Source organism: Coregonus lavaretus (genome assembly GCF_964263955.1).
Source record: "Coregonus lavaretus genome assembly, chromosome: 12".
NCBI lineage: Eukaryota > Metazoa > Chordata > Actinopteri > Salmoniformes > Salmonidae > Coregonus > Coregonus lavaretus.
In genome coordinates, this window is record NC_139999.1 from 28,697,898 (window position 1) to 28,720,579 (window position 22,682).

Consider the following 22,682-nt stretch of genomic DNA (forward strand, 5'->3'; position numbering starts at 1 on the left):
CTTCATTAAATCTTTATTTACAATAATGTACAATACAGTTTCACAGAAACAGTTTGCACCACAGACACTACATTCCTAGTATCTAGGTGTTTTCACAAAGCAGGATCAATGAGTTAGCATTCAAATGTTCCTATGTGTAGCAAAACATTTCAGACGCAATTTATGATAACCTAAAATTGGTCTAGTATGACAGACGATTTTTTGTAATTTCATGACCATAGTAACTAACCCACTGCTCCTGCTTGGTAGAAAGCCCAGCCCAGACAAGCATCCAGTGGGTGTATGTCCAACAGTCAGTCAGTCAGACAGTGACCGTGATTCTATGGCTTATAAATGAAGCTTGTACACACCAACAAGCTTAGACTTGACAAGTCATGGTGAAAACATAATACATATGAGAAACAGCTTAAAATAACTGAACACGGTCAAAATGTAAACAGCTTGACGAAAAGGACACTTCTCCAGAAACCCCAGAATGCTTTATCAAACCCCAGAATGCCTGGTAGTGATCAGAAGGTAAGAGATTAAATGCTGATGTGTGTGTGAATGAGTACATCAGAAGGAGTCATGGGACAGGAGTTTTACCTGACCATGAACAACTCTGGGCCCTCGTTACAGCCTAAAAAGAACGTGTTCTATGGTCAGGAAAAACCCAGAAAGCCGAACAGAACACACCTAAGACCCAGACTGGAGAAACGTACACAATGGTTGTGTTAATGCATTGATTGATGGCTGAATAAATCCTACTTTGGCCCCATAACTCTCTAGCCTACAGGACTAACCTGAGAGGACTGAGAACCAAGGGGCAGAGACAATGGCACAGTCCAGAAAAATTGAGCACCTACTCCCTAGGGCACTTTACAGAGTTACATGAAATGCCTAGGGGCTTGTTTCAGGACTGGACCAGTGACATCACTCTACGTAGCAGCATGGGCGCTTTCTAGCACCACACACACGTTCATGCATTTTCTTCACCCACCTAACACACACAAGCATAGTCTCCACACAAGGCTCTCTTTACAGCCACAACAATATGTACCCATTAACCCACTGGGGTCTGTTCAGGACCATCAAACTGTTCCAGGCATAGTGGTGTTTGTGAATGAAGCTTAACTGAATGAGTTGTGGCATAACACCCACATTGGCGTGTGATTGTTTCCGACCGTAAAACAATGATCTTGAACACACCCGACATGGCATTGCTTGTAAAAACCAAAGGCCTTGATTGTGGGAGGACAGAGAGACAGGTACAGCCCCTGGTCTAGGAGAACAGTCATGTATAGAAACAATTTGACCAGCACCAACAATGTCATACAGTATATATATATATATATATATATGTGTTTGTGGGCGTGTTTAACTATACTTGTGGGGACCAGAAGTCCCGACAAGAATAGTAAACCAAGAAAAATCTGACCAACTGGGACATTTTGTTGGTCCCCACAAGGTAAAATGCCATTTCTAGGGGGTTTAGGGTTAAGGTTAGAATTAGGTTTAGGAGCTAGGGTCAAGGTTAGGTCTTTTGGTTAGGTTTAGGGAAAATAAGATTTTGAATGGGACTGAATTGTATGTCCCCACAAGGTTAGCTCCACAAGATGAACGCAATGTATGGGTTGTCTATGGCCAGCACTCACTTGATGAAGAATTGTTGATATGAAATATCAAATGACGCTCCATCAAGTAAGTGATGGCCGCCTTTTAAATATTTGAAGTATGGGATAATACCTTGGTGTAGCCTAGCGCACCCCTTTAAGCTGTCTATTAAAGAGGAGTTAACTGGAACAAGCTTATAATAATATAATATAATAATAATATAATATGCCATTTAGCAGACGCTTTTATCCAAAGCGACTTACAGTCATGTGTGCATACATTTTTACGTATGGGTGGTCCCGGGGATCGAACCCACTTCCCTGGCGTTACAAGCGCCATGCTCTACCAATTGAGCTACAGAGGACCACCTTATCTAGGACATTAGTATCTTCAGACTGTCTGTTTGAGACTTTAGACATAGAAATCGCTCAGACAGACATACGTACCAACCCCTAGTTGAGAAAGGGTGGTTGGGGGGCTGAGAAGGGGCTGACAAGTAAACCCACCCTTGTCCCAGAATGCACCCTGATGTGTGGCAGCTGTCAGGGCCATTTTCTCTGGCAGTTTAAGCGTTAGACAGGTTTCCAGTGTTCATGCGAGACGCGTCTCTAGTCTCTATACAGTCTGAGCCAGTCGGTCAGCTAGACTTGACTACAGAGTCCAACCCTACTGGTCAACTATTTTACTACTGCTTACTACAAACAGACAAACATTCAGTGATTGCCTTACGCACACAGAGTCTGGAATGAAGCAGAGACAAACCGTCATATTTATAATAAATTTGAAATAGCACTCGGAACGGTTCAGTTTGGGGGTGTTAAGCCCCCAAGGGAAAGTTAGTCAGCTCTGTCCACAAAATAGGGGTGAGAAGTATAGGGAAAGGGGTGGGCTGGGGTACGGGTGTAAATGCGGGTGAGAGGGGTGGGGGTATAAGGGTGAATGGTTAGTGGTTGGCCATGGGGTCAGTCGAGAAGGTGTTTGCGGGGGCCAATGCGTGCGCGGTATGAGCGGCGGTTGTCTGCAGGGCCCAGTGTGTCTCTGCAGCTCTGACACCTATACGTCTCGGGGACGTGGGACTTCCTGATCTTAGCGCAGGACAGGTGGATCCAGGTGTTACACTGGTTACACTCAATCATGGCCCGGCCCGCAAATGGCTTCTTACAGAAACATGTCACCAGGTCCCACGAGTCATCATCTGAGAGAGAGAGAGAGAGAGAGAGAGAGAGAGAGAGAGAGAGAGAGAGAGAGAGAGAGAGAGAGGATCAACTGTCAGACTGCTACTTGAAACAGGCAATGTCATCACAACAATGAGTTCTGTCATTTGTGTGCAGCATTTACATAACATGACATTTGCTTACCGGAGTCCACCATGATGTCCTCGTCCTCTCCAGAGCCATCCTCGTCTCGGAACACCACCTGTTTTCCCTGCCGGATCACCGTCCTGTTCCTAGGAAAACCCTCCATCTTCACCAAGCCCTCCTCCAGCCCCTGCCCCTCCCAGCACTCCCACTCCTCATTGGACTCCTGGTTACAGGGACTGGGAAGATGGTGAGTGGACGAAAGGGGGAGGGGGATGGTGAAGTCATCCTCAGGCTCGTCTTTGATTGGTCGTCCTCCCAGGGGCAGGGGGAACTGTGCCTGTTGTGTGGAGCTCGGCTCGCCGACCTGGTTCTCCCTGTCCTTCCTCCTTTTCTTCTTCTTCAGTTTGTTGGCTTTCTTGCGGTCATCTGGGTGTAGGGAGGACACTAGATGGCCATGCTGGAAAATAGGAATTCCTTTAGGGTTCGGGAGTATGAGCAAATGTTGACGTTAGAAGTAGAATGATCAAAAGCACCCCACTTACATTGTTCCTAACATGGCTGGATAGTGAGGCCCCGGGGTGGAGTCCTGTGGGATGGGGCCGTTTCCTGTTCTCGTCCTGCAGGGGTTTGGGGGGCCGCGGGGGACAGCAGGAGGGGGGTGGAGGGACGGGGGTCCAGCCATCACTATCTACTGTACTGCCTGTACTGTTGGGAGGGCTGGAGCTACTACGCAGAGGAGAGTCCTGGAAAGGGAAAGACAGTAATGGTGGTTAACGCCTGTATGTGTTTACACAAAACTCCTCTCTTACATGGGAGAATGGGGGTGGTTGTGAAGCTATTGATACAATCCATTGACATAGACCACAAACACCACACTCACACACTGACCCAATACAAATCTGAGACCAGTTTGACCTAAAAACAGGGATCAACAGTAACTTCACAACACTTCCATAATGTTATAGATGGCCTCAGTGACACCACTGCATATGCTCATAACGATGAAAATCCCCCGGCCTGAGGTGAGATACAAACCCTACTCTGAGGGCTCGGTCAAACAGACAGACAGACAGACACAGAGTTGTAGCACGGTCTATTGATGAGGTACAGAATGGCTCTGGTTCAACGGGTCGAGGGTGCTGCCGTTGGGTCGAGCTGCTCCTCTTGCCTGAGCTGAGGGGGTCAGGGGAACCTTGTTCCATTCCAGCCCTTTCCCCTGGTTATCTATGCCACATCAAGGTTCCTAATTGACAGGGCTAGCTTGGCATGTGACAGCAACAGAAGCTCCATTCAGCCTGTTGGAAGGCTAGGTGGTGCCATCACCAGATTTGGTTAATTCTATCCAGTCCTTTCAAATCTGTGAACACTACAGAGAGGGTAGGGGAAAGGGTCTAGGGGCCTAAAGAAGCACAGGGCTAGGGTCTGGGATGAGTATGGAGAGACTGTTGTTGGCCCTCTTACCCTGGGAGAGGGGTCAGGGCTGTGTTAGGTGCGTGTCCCTTCAGAAGAGACAGCAGCAGATTGGCTAGCCAGGGACAAGGGGCGGGGCCCAGCAAGGAGGCTGCCAGAAGCCACGCCTCCTCCAGTTCTGTGGATCAAATAGAGGGTCACCACAACACACCACACTGGGAAGGGAGGAGTTAACATAGATACAGTCAGCATGTCCAGAGTCGCATTCAGAAGGGTGCAACGCTCTGAACGTTTCAGATAGAAATGTAATGCTGTATAGAGCTGCCATGACTCCCACGGCTACATGGCAGAGACACAGCATAGCCTACTCCTATCTGAGCGTTCCACAACATTGTAGCCTACTGAACAAACCCCAGGTACTATGGTGTAACATCACAACCACCCAGGAGGAAAACAAAACGCCACTGTCAATGGACGCTGTATCTGATCCATCTTTACAACACTAGTTAGGGGCGTGGTTATACACACAGGGGGAAAGGACGGCAGTGGGACACCAACACAACAGTTGTGTAGAAAAAAAAGAGCAAAAGCTCTGAGCGGCCGCTCCATGATCCACAAACATCTCTGAGTCCTACACCATGTGTCTTGCCACTAACCACACACACACACCTCAAAATATAACCAGTCATAGTGTTGCATAACACGTCACAGTTCTGCCTAAAGGCTGGTTTATACTTGGTCTAACAACATGTTCGTAGACAATTAGAATGTGACACGTCGCTGGTCAAAACGACATTTAATTTATACTCCGGTAGAATGTCTGTACTGTCGTTGCGATGGTAATTTTCCTTGTCGCAGACACAAACATTTTCAACTTAGACCCTGTCGCAGCGTCCATTGTCATGGTGACAGCAGCAAGACATTCACAGAAGTTAAAAAATGATCCGGTAGAATGACCTGCTTTGATATCGTCGCACTCACAACCGTAAGCTATAGGTAATCAATAAACATCACAATAACAGACCTGCCAACAGTGAATCATTTTTATGAGTACCACTTCAGCACGGTGGCAGCACCCTACAGCGGCTTTTTGCACTTGGTAATTGGCTGCTCTTCAGTAGCTAACCAGAAATACCTTTAAAATGTACAATCAGGCTTTCCCTGGGAGGTGCTGATGTAGGCCTAAGGTTGGGTAGGGGGGAGGTCCGGAGGGAGTCAGTTAACTTCCCCCTCAGAAAATTTGAGCATTTTTTTTTTTTTAAACCTGTAACTGCCATTTCCTGAAACCTAGAGTCTTAAACTTATATCAAGCAATGTTGCCAACACAGAAATCGTGTGTTTGATCCTACACGGGACAAAAATATTAACGCAACATGTAATGTGTTGGTCCCATGTTTCATCAGCTGAACTAAAAGATCCCAGAAATGTTCCATACGCACAAAAAGTTTATTTCTCTCAAATGTTGTGCACAAATGTGTTTACATCCCTGTTAGTGAGCATTTTTCCTTTGCCAAGATAATCCATCCACTTGACAGGTGTGGAATATCAAGAAGCTGATTAAACAGCATGATCATTACACAGGTGCACCTAGTGCTGGGGACAATAAAAGGCCACTCTAAAATGTACAGTTTTGTCACACAACACAATGCCACAGACGTCTCAAGTTTTGAGGGAGCGTGCAATTGGCATGCTGTCTGCAGAAATGTCCACCAGAGCTTTTGCCAGATAATTAAATGTTAATTTTTCTACCATAAGCTGCCTCCAGCTTCGTTTTAGAGGATTTGGCAGTACGTCCAACCGGCCTCACAACCGCAGACCACGTGTAACCACGGCAGCCCAGGACCTCCACATCCGGCTTCTTCACTTGCGGGATCATCTGAGGCAGAGTGGGGGAAGGGTGCCGAAGAGTATTTCAGTCTGTAATGAAGCCATTTTGTGGGGGAAAACTCTGATTGGCTGGGCCTGGCTCCCCAGTGGGTGGGCCTGAGACACTAAATTTGCTAAAATGTCTAAAAACCGGTTTTCGCTTTGTCATTATGGGGTATTGTGTTTAGATTGATGAGGGAAAATTTTTTTTGAATCCATTTTAGAATAAGGCTGTAACGTAACAACATTTGGAAAAAGTGATGCGGTCTGAATACTTTCCGAAAGCACTACCAGTCAAAAGTTTGGACACACCTACTCATTCAAGGGTTTTACTTTATTTTTTTACTATTTTCTACATTGTAGAATAATAGTGAAGACATCAACACTATGAAATAACACATATGGAATCATGTAGTAACCAAAAAAGTGTTAAATCAAAATATATTTTAGATTATTCAAAGTAGCCACCCTTTGCCTTGACAGCTTTGCACACTCTTGGCATTCTCTCAACCAGCTTCACCTGGAATGCTTTTCCAACAGTCTTGAAGAAGTTCCCACATATGCGGAGCACTTGTTGGCTGCTGGTTAAAATAAATCACTGAGTGTCATCAGCAAAGCACCCCCACACCTCCTCCTCCATGCTTTACGGTGGGAACCTCACATGCGGAGATCATCCGTTCATCCACACCACGTTTCACAAAGACACGGCGGTTTGAACCAAAAATCTCAAATTTGGACTCCAGACCAAAGGACAAATTTCCACCAGTCTAATGTCCATTGCTCGTGTATCTTGGCCCAAGCAGGTCTCTTCTTCTTATTGGTGTCCTTTAGTAGTGGTTTCTTTGCAGCAATTCAACCATGAAGGCCTGATTCACACAGTCCACTCTGAACAGTTGATGTTGAGATGTGTCTGTTACTTGAACTCTGTGAAGCATTTATTTGGGCTGCAATTTCTGAGGCTGGTAACTGTAATGAACTTATTCTCTGCAGCAGAGGTAACGCTGGGTCTTCCATTCCTGTGGCGGTCCTCATGAGAGCCAGTTTCATCATAGCGCTTGATGGTTTTTGCGACTGCACTTGAAGAAACTTTCAAAGTTCTTGACATTTTCTGTATTGACTGACCTTCATGTCTTAAAGTAATGACGGGCTGTCATTTCTCTTTGCTTATTTGAGCTGTTATTGCCATAATATGGACTTGGTCTTTTACCAAATAGGGCTATCTTCTGTATACCCCCCTACCTTGTCACAACACAACCGATTGGCTCAAACACATTAAGAAGGAAATAAATTCCACAAATTAACTTTTAAGAAGGCACACCTGTTAATTGAAATGCATTCCAGATGACTACCTCATGAAGCTGGTTGAGAGAATGCCAAGAGTGTGCAAAGCTGTCATCAAGGCAAAGGGTGGCTATTTTAAGAATCTAAAATATATTTTGATTTGTTTAACACTTGTTTAGGTTACTACATGATTTTATATGTGTTATTTCATAGTTTTGATGTCTTCACTATTATTCTACAATGTAAAAAATAGTAAAAATAAAGAAAAAACCTTGAATGAGTAGGTGTGTCCAAACTTTTGACTGGTAGTGTATATATATAGTGCTTTCGGAAAGTATTCAGACCGCTTCACTTTTTCCACATTTTGTTACGTTACAGCCTTATTCTAAAATTGATTAAATAAAATGTTCTCATCAATCCACACACAATACCCCATAATGACAAAGCGAAAACAGGTTTAGGAATTTTAGCAAATGTATAAAAAATTAAAAACAGAAATACCTTATAAGTATTCAGACTCTTTGCAATGAGCCTCAAAATTGAGCTCAGGTGCATCCTGTTTCCAGTGATCATCTTTCTGATGTTTCTACAACTTGATTGGAGTCCACCTGTGGTAAATTCAATTGATTGGACATGATTTGGAAAGGCACACACCTGTCTATATAAGGTCCCACAGTTGACAGGGCATGTCAGAGCAACAACCAAGCCATGAGGTCGAAGGAATTGTCCGTAGAGCTCCGAGACAGGATTGTGTCGAGGCACAGATCTGGGGAAGGGTACCAAACAATTTCTGCAGCATTTAAGGTCACCAAGAACACAGTGGCCTCCATCATTCTTAAATGGAAGACGTTTGGAAGCACCAAGACTCTTCCTAGAGCTGCCCGCCCGACCAACCAAACTGAGCAATCAGGGGAGAAGGGCCTTAGTCAGGGAGGTGACCAAGAACCTGATGGACACTGACAGAGCTCCAGAGTTCCTCTGTGGAGATGGGAGAACCTTCCAGAAGGACAACTATCTGCAGCACTCCACCAATCAGGCCTTTGAGGTAGAGTGGCCAGATGGAAGCCACTCCTAGGTAAAGGGCACATGACAACCTGCTTGGAGTTTGCCAAAAGGCCAAGAGAAACAAGATTCTCTGGTCTGATGTAAACAAGATTGAACTCTTTGGCCTGAATGCCAAGCGTCACATCTGGAGGAAACCAGGCACCGTCCCTACGGTGAAGCATGGTGGCGGCAGCATCATGCTGTGGGGAATGTTTTTCTGCAGCAATGACTGAGAGACTAGTCAGGATCGAGGGAAAGATGAACGGAGCAAAGTATGTAGAGATCCTTGATGAAAAGGACGTCAGATTGGGGAAAGGTTCACCTTCCAACAGGACAATGACCCTAAGCACACAGCCAAGACAACACAGGAGTGGCTTTGGGACTAGTCTCTGAATGTCCTTGAGTGGCCCAGCCAGAGCCCGGACTTGAACCCGATCGAACATCTCTGGAGAGACCTGAAAATAGCTATGCAGCAACGCTCCCCATCCAACCTGACAGAGCTTGAGAGGATCTGCAGAGAATGTGAGAAACTCCCCAAATACAGATGTGCCAAGCTTGTAGCGTCATACCCAAGAAGACTCGAGGCTGTAATCACTGCCAAAGGTGCTTAAACAAAGTACTGTGTAAAGGGTCTGAATACTTATGTAAATCTGATATTTCCGTTATTTTTTAAAAAATAAAATAAAAATAAATCTAAAAACCTGTGTTTGCTTTGTCATTATGGGGTATTGTCTGTAGATTGATTAATCAATTTTAGAATATGGCTGTAACGTAACAAAATGTGGAAAAAGTGAAGGGGTCTGAATACTGCTGTGTGTGTGTGATTTATATATATATATATATATATATACACAGTGAGGGAAAAAAGTATTTGATCCCCTGCTGATTTTGTATGTTTGCCCACTGACAAAGAAATGATCAGTCTATAATTTTAATGGTAGGTTTATTTGAACAGTGAGAGACAGAATAACAACAACAAAATCCAGGAAAACGCATGTCAAAAATGTTATACATTTATTTGCATTTTAATGAGGGAAATAAGTATTTGACCCCCTCTCAATCAGAAAGATTTCTGGCTCCCAGGTGTCTTTTATACAGGTAACGAGCTGAGATTAGGAGCACACTCTTAAAGGGAGTGCTCCTAATCTCAGTTTGTTACCTGTATAAAAGACACCTGTCCACAGAAGCAATCAATCAATCAGATTCCAAACTCTCCACCATGGCCAAGACCAAAGAGCTCTCCAAGGATGTCAGGGACAAGATTGTAGACCTACACAAGGCTGGAATGGGCTACAAGACCATCGCCAAGCAGCTTGGTGAGAAGGTGACAACAGTTGGTGCGATTATTCACAAATGGAAGAAACACAAAATAACTGTCAATCTCCCTCAGCCTGGGGCTCCATGCAAGATCTCACCTTGTGGAGTTACAATGATCATGAGAACGGTGAGGAATCAGCCCAGAACTACACGGGAGGATCTTGTCAATGATCTCAAGGCAGCTGGGACCATAGTCACCAATAAAACAATTGGTAACACACTACGCCGTGAAGGACTGAAATCCTGCAGCGCCCGCAAGGTCCCCCTGCTCAAGAAAGCACATATACAGGCCCGTCTGAAGTTTGCCAATGAACATCTGAATGATTCATAGGAGAACTGGGTGAAAGTGTTGTGGTCAGATGAGACCAAAATCGAGCTCTTTGGCATCAACTCAACTCGCCGTGTTTGGAGGAGGAGGAATGCTGCCTATGACCCCAAGAACAACATCCCCACCGTCAAACATGGAGGTGGAAACATTATGCTTTGGGGGTGTTTTTCTGCTAAGGGGACAGGACAACTTCACCGCATCAAAGGGACGATGGACGGGGCCATGTACCATCAAATCTTGGGTGAGAACCTCCTTCCCTCAGCCAGGGCATTGAAAATGGGTCGTGGATGGGTATTCCAGCATGACAATGACCCAAAACACACGGCCAAGGCAACAAAGGAGTGGCTCAAGAAGAAGCACATTAAGGTCCTGGAGTGGCCTAGCCAGTCTCCAGACCTTAATCCCATAGAAAATCTGTGGAGGGAGCTGAAGGTTCTAGTTACCAAACGTCAGCCTCGAAACCTTAATGACTTGGAGAAGATCTGCAAAGAGGAGTGGGACAAAATCCCTCCTGAAATGTGTGCAAACCTGGTGGCCAACTACAAGAAATGTCTGACCTCTGTGATTGCCAACAAGGGTTTTGCCACCAAGTACTAAGTCATGTTTTGCAGAGGGGTCAAATACTTATTTCCCTCATTAAAAAGCAAATCAATTCATAACATTTTTTACATGTGTTTTTCTGGATTTTTTTGTTGTTATTCTGTCTCTCACTGTTCAAATAAACCTACCATTAAAATCATAGACTGATCACGTCTTTGTCAGTAGGCAAACGCACAAAATCAGCAGGGGATCAAATACTTTTTTCCCCTCACTGTATATATCACAGACGTCATTTTTGTGTTTATACTTTTTCATAGGGACAAGGACAAGTTTGATGTTAGACGACTATAGAATTTTCATGATGTCCCTGCGACAATTGTCTACAGACATGTCATTACAACAAGTATGAACCAGCCTTAAGTGTCCCTCACTATTCAGAACAAAGAACCTACAGGCACACGTGTACGCACACACACCAACTACGACTGGGTTTTCTTTACTTACCTCCTGGGGATATGGGATATAGCCTGCATATGTCAACACAAAGGTGCAGAACTTGTTGAAGTCCTCCACCGTCCTTCTCTTCCTGTATGGTGGACTGAGCCCCTGCAACACACAATACATCAACAGGAGGTCAAAGGACGCTAAACCACTCCAAATTAGGAAACATTGTGTCTTAGTTGGGGCTCACATGTAATACATTGATAAAATTACATTGATAAAATTATGCATTTGAACGGACTAAAGGGAATATATTCAGTGAACTGAAGTTCTAGCACGCTGCCCGTCAAAGGATAAACGAGACTGTGGTTTAAAACAGTGCCATTTGACAGCTAGTCTGATTAATCAGGCTGTAATACACAATAATTTGTATATACAGCCTGAGACATTTGTGTGCAAAATCGTGTAAATGTTTCTTACAAGCCAGAATGCTTATTTGCTACGTGTGGCTTATTTGATCGAATAAAAGTTTCGTAATGATTTGCTTGTTATGAGTGTACTGACATAAGTAGGACACATGACATCCCGGCAACTTTGAGAAAAAACACGTTATACCGGAGTTGTGCCTGGTCATTACTAGTTACCACAGCCACAGTCATAAACCGTGCCTATTTCTACAATTTCTCTTTATATTTGGATTTTAAACCTAACCTTAACCACACTGCTAACCTTATGCCTAACCTTAGATTAAAACCAAATGTTTTTTAATGAATTTTTACAATATAGCCAATTGACTTGGCTGTGGTAACTAGTGGAAACAGTTGTACCTGGTCACACGCGTATCTTCCCTCTCATTGGCTAGAATGGTCCCACCTGATCTTGACTCCTCCTGACAGCCTGGTCGTCACTAGTTACCACAGCCACAAAGTAATAAACCCCACCCATTTCTACAATTGATCTTCTTAAAATTTCATTTTAAACCTAACCTTAACCACACTGTTAACCTTATGCCTAACTTTAAATTAAATCAAAAAGCTCCTTTGTATTTTTATAAATGTTTTACGATTTTGACCATTTTGACTGTGGCTGTAACTAGTGGAAACATTTACATTTTAGTCATTTAGCAGACGCTCTTATCCAGAGCGACTTACAGTTCGTGAATGCATACGTTTTTTTTCATTTCATACTGGCCCCCCTTGGGAAACGAACCCACATCCCTCCCGGCTAAACACTCCCCTACCTTGGACGACGCTGGACCAATTGTGCGCCGCCTATGGGTCTCCCGGTTGCGGCCGGCTGCGACAGAGCCTGGACTCGAACCAGGATCTCTAGTGGCACAGCCACTAGACCACTGCGCCACTCGGGAGAAACCCAACTGCCTTCCATTTTTTAAGACATTTATTTTAATTGTTAGAGCAGCCACTAGCCCAAAGAAAGCGGCAGCTACGAGTCACGAGTCTCAGGGCTCAACATGTCGTGCTTTGCTCTCCGGAGCAGGGCGCCGCTCAAAGGGGTGATCAGTGGGGTAGCGTTGAGTGAGGTGGATCAAATGAAGAAAAAAATATTTGTAGTGTTTGTGATGCCCGCCGTTTGGTGAGACGTAGACTCGGTGGCAATGGCGAGACTGGGAATATCCAGTCTGTCTTGTTGAGCTTTGAAACAGAGTTTCTACCTGATAAGGTCTGGTTATATTTGCTATTCTGTGTTGGTCCCATGTTCCAAACCCACTACGGTGCTTTAGGTGCCTAGGATTCGGACATGTTGCAGCAGTGTGTAGAAGTGAGATCCCACGATGTGAGAAATGTACAGGAGGGCATAGTCTGAGGGAGTGTACAGTTAGGATAGAGAAAGCACTGTGCGTCAACTCTGGGGCTGCCCATGCAGCTGGGGATCCGAAGTGCCCTGTGAGGGAGAGACAGGTTGAGATTGCCAGAGTTTGAGTGGGGCAGAAAGTTTCCTATGCTGAGGCAGTGAAGAGAGTAGAGGATAGCCCAAGGGTGAGTGAGTCGACTGGGATGCCTGAAGAGAGAGATCCAGAGAGGATGAGTGTAGTAAAGTTGGATTTCTTGCGTTTATAGCCATGTGATCAACTGTACTGCACAGATGGAGCAGAATTCACAGAAGATAGATGTGGTAATTACAGCAGCAGATAAATATTTGGGTGTAAGAGATTTTAGTGCAGAAGATCTACATAAGTTTTGTAAGAAGGGGTTCCATCCTCCCAGGCCAACGGCCTGGTGTAGAATCGTTTAGGCTGAGGGATGAGGTGGTCGGTTTTGGGGGATAGTGTATAGGTGCACGGTTAGATGGTGGTTCAATTTAAGTTTTTCCAAATCCCACATTTTTTGGGTGAACAAAATGTGCAATCCACACTCCGACCTGCGAAAGGCAGCAATATGCAACACAGCGTCTAGTCTGCCGGAAATTCACACAAAGAAGAAGAACGGCCAGTCCTACGGTAGAGTATCTGGTCAATATACTGGATCATCTGTGGTTAACGATTTGAAAACATGATAAGGACACAAGCTAATTTATTATCTACTACCTGGCTAAAATACCTTATAACCGTGGTGCCAAGATTGCGATTGTTGCTGAGCAGCGAGCGAGCTAGGAACGTGGACAGAGAATAGCCTGCTAGTTATCATCAGCTAAATGGCCAAAGCTAGTGGACTAGTTTGCTAATTTGTTAGCTATATGGAGTAACAACGCGGTGAGGTTGCTAGTTAGCTAACGTTAGATATGCAACCTCGTTATCATCATAACTAGCTACATCTTTGTCATTAAGTTAGCTAAAGACGGAAATGTGACAACGTTAGCTGGATAGTGAAAAATGTACATGTCAAGTTCTTGATAATTAGCTGCAAACTAGTAGCTACCTAGTTAAGTAACGTTAGCTAACTAACTATTAACAAGTTGGGGCTGTAATTCTATTAAAACAGAAAAATACAGTAACAAGATGAACCGTAACACTAAAACTAGCTAAAGTTATAACGTGTTAACGCTGAATCGCGGTTTTAAACAGGTAGCTAGTTAGCCGACTGCCTAGTTATGATCATAAGCACTGACGTTTTTTAGCAGTTGGTTATAGCAAGCTAGCAAGTTCAATAACGTTATAGCTAGCTAACGGCACAAGCTAAACGCTAGCTATTCCAGCGTGGCAACTGGCTAATACGTTACTTACCTCTGATCCAAATGCATAGGCTGCCGATGAAGTAAGGTTGTCCATCTCTAAAAAGTGATAATTTATACACAAATTATCGAAGTAACTAACGTTACAATAATGAGCGATGAACGACGTATGCAGCAGAGGGCACAACCTATTCTGGTGTCGATGTTCAAAACATTGCACGGCAGCTAGCTACTGGTAGCTAGCAACTCTGATGTGATGGCTAAGAAGTGTTACTAACGCTAGTCTATTTACAACACTTATATGTAGATCATATTTCTCCTTGGCCTACACCCCCGGGATATACTTGAAAATAAATTATAGTTATAATCCAAATGTTGCCGTATCTCGGCTAACCTAGCCAGTTAGCTACACCTAGTCAATCTCGTCACGGTAGACTGTAGGTACCCCCGTTGCTAGTGACTGCCTGTCTAGTCTGGCACTCAAACTCTTGACTAGTCTAGAGATCCGCCTCTTTAAAAAAAAAAAACATAAATGTTCAGAGGAGCTGAAGTGAGGTTTAAAATGATATTTGACTAAAAAAACATATTTTAGTGCTATTTTGTTCATTAGTCAATTGTTGATATGGTCCCAAACACTGTGCATGTGAGCAATTACGTTTTTAAGATATAGTACAAAACAAAAAGCTGATCTATGCCTACATTTTGTTCAACAGCACTTATATTTGTGTAGTTAGTTATAACAAAAGTATCTCCGCACAGTACAGTATGCATCTTTTAGAAGGGGCAATAGATAGTCTGCATAACATGTAAAATGCAACATTCAACCCTTGTATGTTGTCAATAAAAAAATCATAGCTGTATTTGAACTGTAAAATGGCTATGTTTCTAAGTTTGGATTGGAGAGCGGGAGAGTTTCAGTTTCAAGTTTTAATGACATTCTACATTTACATTTTCGTCATTTAGCAGACACTCTTATCCAGAGCGACTTACAAATTGGTGCATTCACCTTATGATAGCCAGTGGGACAACCACTTTACAATATTTTTTATTTTATTTTTGGGGGGTGGGGTAAGGGTGGGGTAAGGGGGGGGGGGGGGGGGGGTAGAAGGATTACTTTATCCTATCCCAGGTATTCCTTAAAGAGGTGGGGTTTCAAGTGTCTCCGGAAGGTGGTGAGTGACTCCGCTGTCCTGGCGTCGTGAGGGAGCTTGTTCCACCATTGGGGTGCCAGAGCAGCGAACAGTTTTGACTGGGCTGAGTGGGAACTGTGCTTCCGCAGAGGTAGGGGGGCCAGCAGGCCAGAGGTGGATGAACGCAATGCCCTCGTTTGGGTGTAGGGACTGATCAGAGGCTGAAGGTACGGATGTGCCGTTCCCCTCACAGCTCCGTAGGCAAGCACCATGGTCTTCTAGCAGATGCGAGCTTCAACTGGAAGCCAGTGGAGTGTGTGGAGGAGCGGGGTGACGTGAGAGAACTTGGGAAGGTTGAACACCAGACGGGCTGCGGCGTTCTGGATGAGTTGTAGGGGTTTAATGGCACAGACAGGGAGCCCAGCCAACAGTGAGTTGCAGTAATCCAGACGGGACATGACAAGTGCCTGGATTAGGACCTGTGCCGCTTCCTGTGTAAGGCAGGGTCGTACTCTGCGAATGTTGTAGAGCATGAACCTACAGGATCGGGTCACCGCCTTGATGTTAGCGGAGAATGACAGGGTGTTGTCCAGGGTCACGCCAAGGCTCTTTGCACTCTGGGAGGAGGACACAACGGAGTTGTCAACCGTGATGGCGAGATCATGGAACGGGCAGTCCTTCCCCGGGAGGAAGAGCAGCTCCGTCTTGCCGAGGTTCAGCTTGAGGTGGTGATCCGTCATCCACACTGATATGTCTGCCAGACATGCAGAGATGCGATTCGCCACCTGGTTATCAGAAGGGGGAAAGGAGAAGATTAATTGTGTGTCGTCTGCGTAGCAATGATAGGAGAGGCCATGTGAGGATATGACAGAGCCAAGTGACTTGGTGTATAGCGAGAATAGGAGAGGGCCTAGAACTGAGCCCTGGGGGACACCAGTGGTGAGAGCACGTGGTGCAGAGACAGATTCTCGCCACGCCACCTGGTAGGAGCGACCTGTCAGGTAGGACGCAATCCAAGAGTGAGCCGCGCCGGAAATGCCCAACTCAGAGAGGGTGGAGAGGAGGATCAGATGATTCACAGTATCAAAGGCAGCAGATAGGTCTAGAAGGACGAGAGCAGAGGAGAGAGAGTTAGCTTTAGCAGTGCGGAGAGCCTCCGTGACACAGAGAAGAGCAGTCTCAGTTGAATGACCAGTCTTGAAACCTGACTGGTTTGGATCAAGAAGGTCATTCTGAGAGAGATAGCAAGAGAGTTGGCTAAAGACGGCACGCTCAAGAGTTTTGGAGAGAAAAGAAAGAACGGATACTGGTCTGTAGTTGTTGACATCGGAGGGATCGAGTGTAGGTTTTTTGAGAAGGGGTGCAACTCTCGCTCTCTTGAAGACGGAAGGGACATAGCCAGCGGTCAAGGATGAGTTGATGAGTGAGGTGAGGTAAGGGAGAAGGTCTCCGGAAATGGTCTGGAGAAGAGAGGAGGGGATAGGGTCAAGCGGGCAGGTTGTTGGGCGGCCGGCCATCACAAGTCGTAAGATTTCATCTGGAGAGAGAGGGGAGAAAGAAGTCAAAGCATAGGGTAGGGCAGTGTGAGCAGGACCAGCGGTGTCATTTGACTTAACAAACGAGGATTGGATGTTGTCAACCTTCTTTTCAAAATGGTTGACGAAGTCATCCACAGAAAGGGAGGGGGGGGGGGGATTCAGCAGGGAGGAGAAGGTGGCAAAGAGCTTCCTAGGGTTAGAGGCAGATGCTTGGAATTTAGAGTGGTAGAAAGTGGCTTTAGCAGCAGAAACAGAGGAAGAAAATGTAGAGAGGAGGGAGTGAAAAGATGCCAGGTCCGCAGGGAGTCTAGTTTTCCTCCATTTCCGCTCGGCTGTCTGGAGCCCTGTTCTGTGAGCTCGCAATGAGTCGTCAAGCCACGGAGCAGGAGGGGAGGACCGAGCCGGCCGGGAGGATATGGGACATAGAGAGTCAAAGGATGCAGAAAGGGAGGAGAGGAGGGTTGAGGAGGCACGTGCACAAGCTCAGCTCAAGCTCAGTGAAATGCCTTTCTTGCAAGCTCTTATCCCAACAATGCAGTAATAATATTATTGTAGTACTATAAAATAACATAAGGTAGAACAAAAAAACACACGAGAAATTGAAATAAGAGAGGGAGATGGTATAGGAACCAGAGCTGGGGTACTGTGTGTGTGTGTCTGTGTCTCTGTGTGTCCACTGACCGACATTTGTGCTGAGTTAGATCAGTGTTCTGCTGAGCTTGTATGTGCTCTCTCTCTCTCTCGTATGTTCTCGCTCTCGCTCTCGCTCTCGCTCTCTCTCTCTCTCTCTCTCAATGTAAGGGCTTTATTGGCATGGGAAACGTATGTTAACATTGCCAAAGCAAGTGAGTAGATAGTAAACAAAAGTTAAATAAACAATAAATATTAACAGTAAACATTACACTCAGAAGTTCCAAAAGAATAAAGACATTTCAAATGTCATATTATGTATATATACAGTGTTGTAACAATGTGCAAATAGTTAAAGTACAAATGGGAAAATAAATATGGGTTGTATTTACAATGGTGTTTGTTCTTCACTGGTTGCCCTTTTCTTGTGGCAACAGGTCACACATCTTGCTGCTGTGATGGCACACTGTGGTTTTTCACCCAGTAGATAAGGGAGTTTATCAAAATTGGGTTTGTTTTCGAATTCTTTGTGGATCTCTGTAATCTGAGGGAAATATGTGTCTCTAATATGGTCATACATTTGGCAGGAGGTTAGGAACTGCAGCTCAGTTTCCACCTCATTTTGTGGGCAGTGTGCACATAGCCTGTCTTCTCCTGAGACCCAGGTCTGCCTACGGTGGCCTTTCTCAATAGCAAGGCTATGCTCACTGAGTTTGTACATAGTCAAAGCTTTCCTTAAGTTTGGGTCAGTCACAGTGGTCAGGTATTCTGTTCTGTTTTGTGGTCAGGTATTCTGTTCTGTTTTGTCGTGTGTCTGTAAATAGCCTGTAAATACCCTATTTTTCTGTATTTTTTGTACATATTTCCCTATCAGACTTTTCATCCTTCTACAAAATATACTTTCCTGCAACCTGCCTCACTCAATGTGGAACGGATTCTATTATTGACTTACCTTTATCTAGAATTTAGAATCTCCAGTTGAAACTAGCTAGCCAGCTAACTAGCTACTTGCTATTAGCCACAGCTAGCGGTATTTCACCCAGAACATTGGATTTTTTTTCTGCGGGATTAATTTTAATCACTGGACATTAATCACCGGATATTCGGCCAGTCTGCACAGCGCGTTATCGACCCAGAACATATCAGTTTTTCCGCCGGAATCACTGAATCACTGGACCTTTAACTCCGGATTCATCGCTACCAGCTAGCTGCAACAAAATGGACGCTGTGGTCTGGCTAATCATCCTGAGCTAGGCCCATCTCCCGGCTATCTACCTCTCTGTCAACCGGACGGGACCACCTAGTGTTGACACGGAGCCCCGCCGATCCTACACGACTGGTCTGCCGACGAAATCGTCTGATGTGGTTACGACGTTAACCACGAAGATTCCATCTGCTAGCCCCGGCCCGCTAGCACACGCTAGCCGTGGCCTCTTACTCGCTAGTGCTTTACCACCGGACCGTATGATAACTCAGCTATACAGCTGATGTCTGCTGGACTGTTCCTTTTTACGGTACTACATCCTGTTTATGTTTAGCCTCAGCCCAAACATGGTTAGCTTATTGTTGTTTCGGTTATTTCTAATTGTACTATTTCACTGTAGACCCCCCAGCCCAGCTAAACCTGCCTTAGATAGCTCCTTTGTCCCACCCCCTATACACGCGGAGACCGACTCAATTGATGCCTCCAGCGATGCGATCTCTTTCATTGTTACCCAACGCTTAGGTTTACCTCCACTTTACTCATATCCTTCCATATCCTTGTCTGTACATAATGCCCTGAATCTTTTCTATAACACCCGGAAATCTGCCCCCTTTATTCTATGTACCCAACGCACTAGAAGACCAGTTCTTAAAGCCTTTAGCCGTATCCTTATTCAAGTCCTCCTCTGTTCCTCTGGTGATGTAGAGGCTAACCCAGGCCCTGCAGCCCTCAGTATCACTCCTACTCCCCAGGCGCTATCATTTGCTGACTTCTGTAATCGCAAAAGTCTTGGTTTCTTGCACATAAATATCAGAAGTCTACTTCCTAAGTTTGAGTTATTCACTGCGTTAGCACACTCTGCCAACCCTGATGTTCTAGCAGTGTCTGAATCCTGGCTCAGGAAGGCCACCAAAAATTCTGAAATTTCCATCCCCAACTATAACATTTTCCGTCTAGATAGAACTGCCAAAGGGGGTGGAGTTGCAATCTACTGTAGAGATAGCCTGCAGAGCTCTATCATACTATCCAGGTCTGTGCCCAAACAGTTTGAGCTTCTACTTCTAAAAATCCACCTTTCCAGAAATAAGTCTCTCACTGTTGCCGCTTGCTACAGACCCCCCTCAGCCCCCAGCTGTGCCCTGGACACCATATGTGAATTGATTGCCCCCCATTTATCCTCAGAGTTTGTACTGCTTGGTGACCTAAATTGGGATATGCTTAATACCCCAACCATCCTACAATCCAAGCTAGATGCCCTCAACCTCACGCAAATTATCAACGAACCTACCAGGTACAACCCTAAATCCATAAACATGGGTACCCTCATAGATATCATCCTGACTAACATACCCTCTAAATACACCTCAGCTGTCTTCAACCAGGATCTCAGCGATCACTGCCTTATTGCCTGCGTCCGTAACGGGTCCGCGGTCAAACGACCACCCCTCATCACTGTCAAACGCTCCCTAAAACACTTTAGCGAGCAGGCCTTCCTAATTGACCTGGCCCAGGTATCCTGGATGGATATAGATCTCATTCCGTCAGTAGAGGATGCCTGGTTGTTCCTTAAAAGTAATTTCCTCTCAATCTTAAATAAACATGCCCCATTCAAAAAATACAGAACTAAGAACCGATATAGCCCCTGGTTCTCCTCAGACTTGACTGCCCTTGACCAGCACAAAAACATCCTGTGGCGTACAGCATTAGCATCAAATAGCCCCCGCGATATGCAACTTTTCAGGGAAGTTAGGAACCAATATACACAAGCAGTCAGGAAAGCAAAGGCTAACTTTTTCAAACAGAAATTTGCATCCTGTAGCACTAACTCCAAAAAGTTTTGGGACACTGTAAAGTCCATGGAGAATAAGAGCACTTCCTCCCAGCTGCCCACTGCACTGAGGCTAGGAAACACTATCACCACCGATAAATCTACAATAATCGAGAATTTCAACAAGCATTTTGCTACAGCTGGCCATGCTTTCCATCTGGCTACCACTACCCCGGCCACCAACTCTGCACCCTCTGCTGCAACTTGCCCATGCCCCCCCCGCTTCTCCTTCACACAAATTCAGACAGCTGATGTTTTGAAAGCGCTGCAAAATCTGGACCCCTACAAATCAGCTGGGCTAGACAATCTGGACCCTTTCTTTCTAAAACTAGCCGCCGAAGTTGTCGCAACCCCTATTACTAGTCTGTTCAACCTCTCTTTCATAACGTCTGAGATCCCCAGAGATTGGAAAGCTGCCGCGGTCATCCCCCTCTTCAAAGGGGGTGACACTCTAGATCCAAACTGCTACAGACCTATATCCATCCTGCCCTGCCTTTCGAAAGTATTTGAAAGCCAAGTTAACAAACAGATCACCGACCATTTCGAATACCACCGTACCTTCTCCGCTATGCAATCCGGTTTCCGAGCTGGTCATGGGTGCACTTCAGCCACGCTCAAGGTCCTAAACGATATTATAACCGCGATTGATAATAGACAGTACTGTGCAGCCGTCTTCATCGACCTGGCCAAGGCTTTCGACTCTGTCAACCACCGCATTCTTATTGGCAGACTAAATAGCCTTGGTTTCTCAAATGACTGCCTCGCCTGGTTCACCAACTACTTCTCAGATAGAGTTCAGTGTGTCAAATCGGAGGGCCTGTTGTCTGGACCTATGGCAGTCTCTATGGGGGTGCCACAGGGTTCAATTCTTGGGCCAACACTTTTCTCCGTGTATATCAATGATGTCGCTCTTGCTGCTGGTGACTCTCAGATCCACCTCTACGCAGACGACACCATTTTGTATACATCTGGCCCTTCATTGGACACTGTGTTAACAAACCTCCAAACGAGCTTCAATGCCATACAACAATCCTTCAGTAGCCTCCAACTGCTCTTAAACACTAGTAAAACTAAATGCATGCTTTTCAATCGAACGCTGCTGGCACCCGCCCACCCGACTAGAATCACCACTCTCGACGGGTCTGACCTAGAGTATGTGGACAACTACAAATACCTAGGTGTCTGGTTAGACTGTAAACTCAACTTCCAGACTCACATAAAGAATCTCCAATCCAAAGTTAAATCTAGAATCGGCTTCCTATTTCGCAACAAAGCCTCCTTCACTCATGCTGCCAAACATGCCCTCGTAAAACTGACTATCCTACCGATCCTTGACTTCGGCGATGTCATTTACAAAATAGCCTCCAACACTCTACTCAGCAAATTGGATGTAGTCTATCACAGTGCCATCCGTTTTGTCTCCAAAGCCCCATACACTACCCACCACTGTGACCTGTACGCTCTTGTTGGCTGGTCCTCACTACATGTTCGTCGTCAAACCCACTGGCTCCAGGCCATCTATAAATCACTGCTAGGCAAATCCCCGCCTTATCTTAGCTCATTGGTCACCATAGCAGCACCCACCCGTAGTCTGCGCTCCAGCAGGTATATCTCACTGGTCATTCCCAAAGCCAACACCTCCTTTGGCCGCCATTCCTTCCAGTTCTCTGCTGCCAATGACTGGAACGAATTGCAAAAATCTCTGAAGCTGGAGACTCTTATCTCCCTCAATAACTTTAAGCATCAGTGGTCAGAGCACCTTACCGATCACTGCACCTGTACACAGCCCATCTGAAATTAGCCCACCCAACTACCTCATCCCTATATTGTTATTTATTTTGCTCTTTTGCACCCCAGTATCTCTATTTGCACATAATCTCTTGCACATCTAGGATTCTAGTGTTAATACTATTGTAATTATTTTGCACTATAGCCTATTTATTGCCTTACCTCCATAACATGCTACATTTGCACACACTGTATATATATTTTCTGTTGTATTTTTGACTTTATGTTTTTTACCCCATATGTAACTCTGTGTTGTTTTTATTGCACTGCTTTGCTTTATCTTGGCCAGGTCGCAGTTGTAAATGAGAACCTGT

General features: G+C 45.2%; 1 protein-coding gene across 1 annotated transcript; it reads right to left on the reverse strand.

Annotated features, from left to right (window-relative positions):
• Window positions 1-14,800, reverse strand: LOC311137923 (PHD finger protein 13-like). The gene is made up of 5 exons (XM_084172538.1): window positions 14,303-14,800; window positions 11,185-11,286; window positions 3,437-3,637; window positions 2,952-3,351; window positions 1-2,788 (listed from the first exon to the last, which is right to left on the reverse strand). The coding sequence occupies exons 1-5, from the start codon at window positions 14,345-14,347 to the stop codon at window positions 2,556-2,558; spliced, it is 981 nt and encodes a 326-aa protein (XP_084028664.1). The 5' UTR covers window positions 14,348-14,800; the 3' UTR covers window positions 1-2,555.
• Between the last annotated feature and the right edge of the window lie 7,882 nt (window positions 14,801-22,682).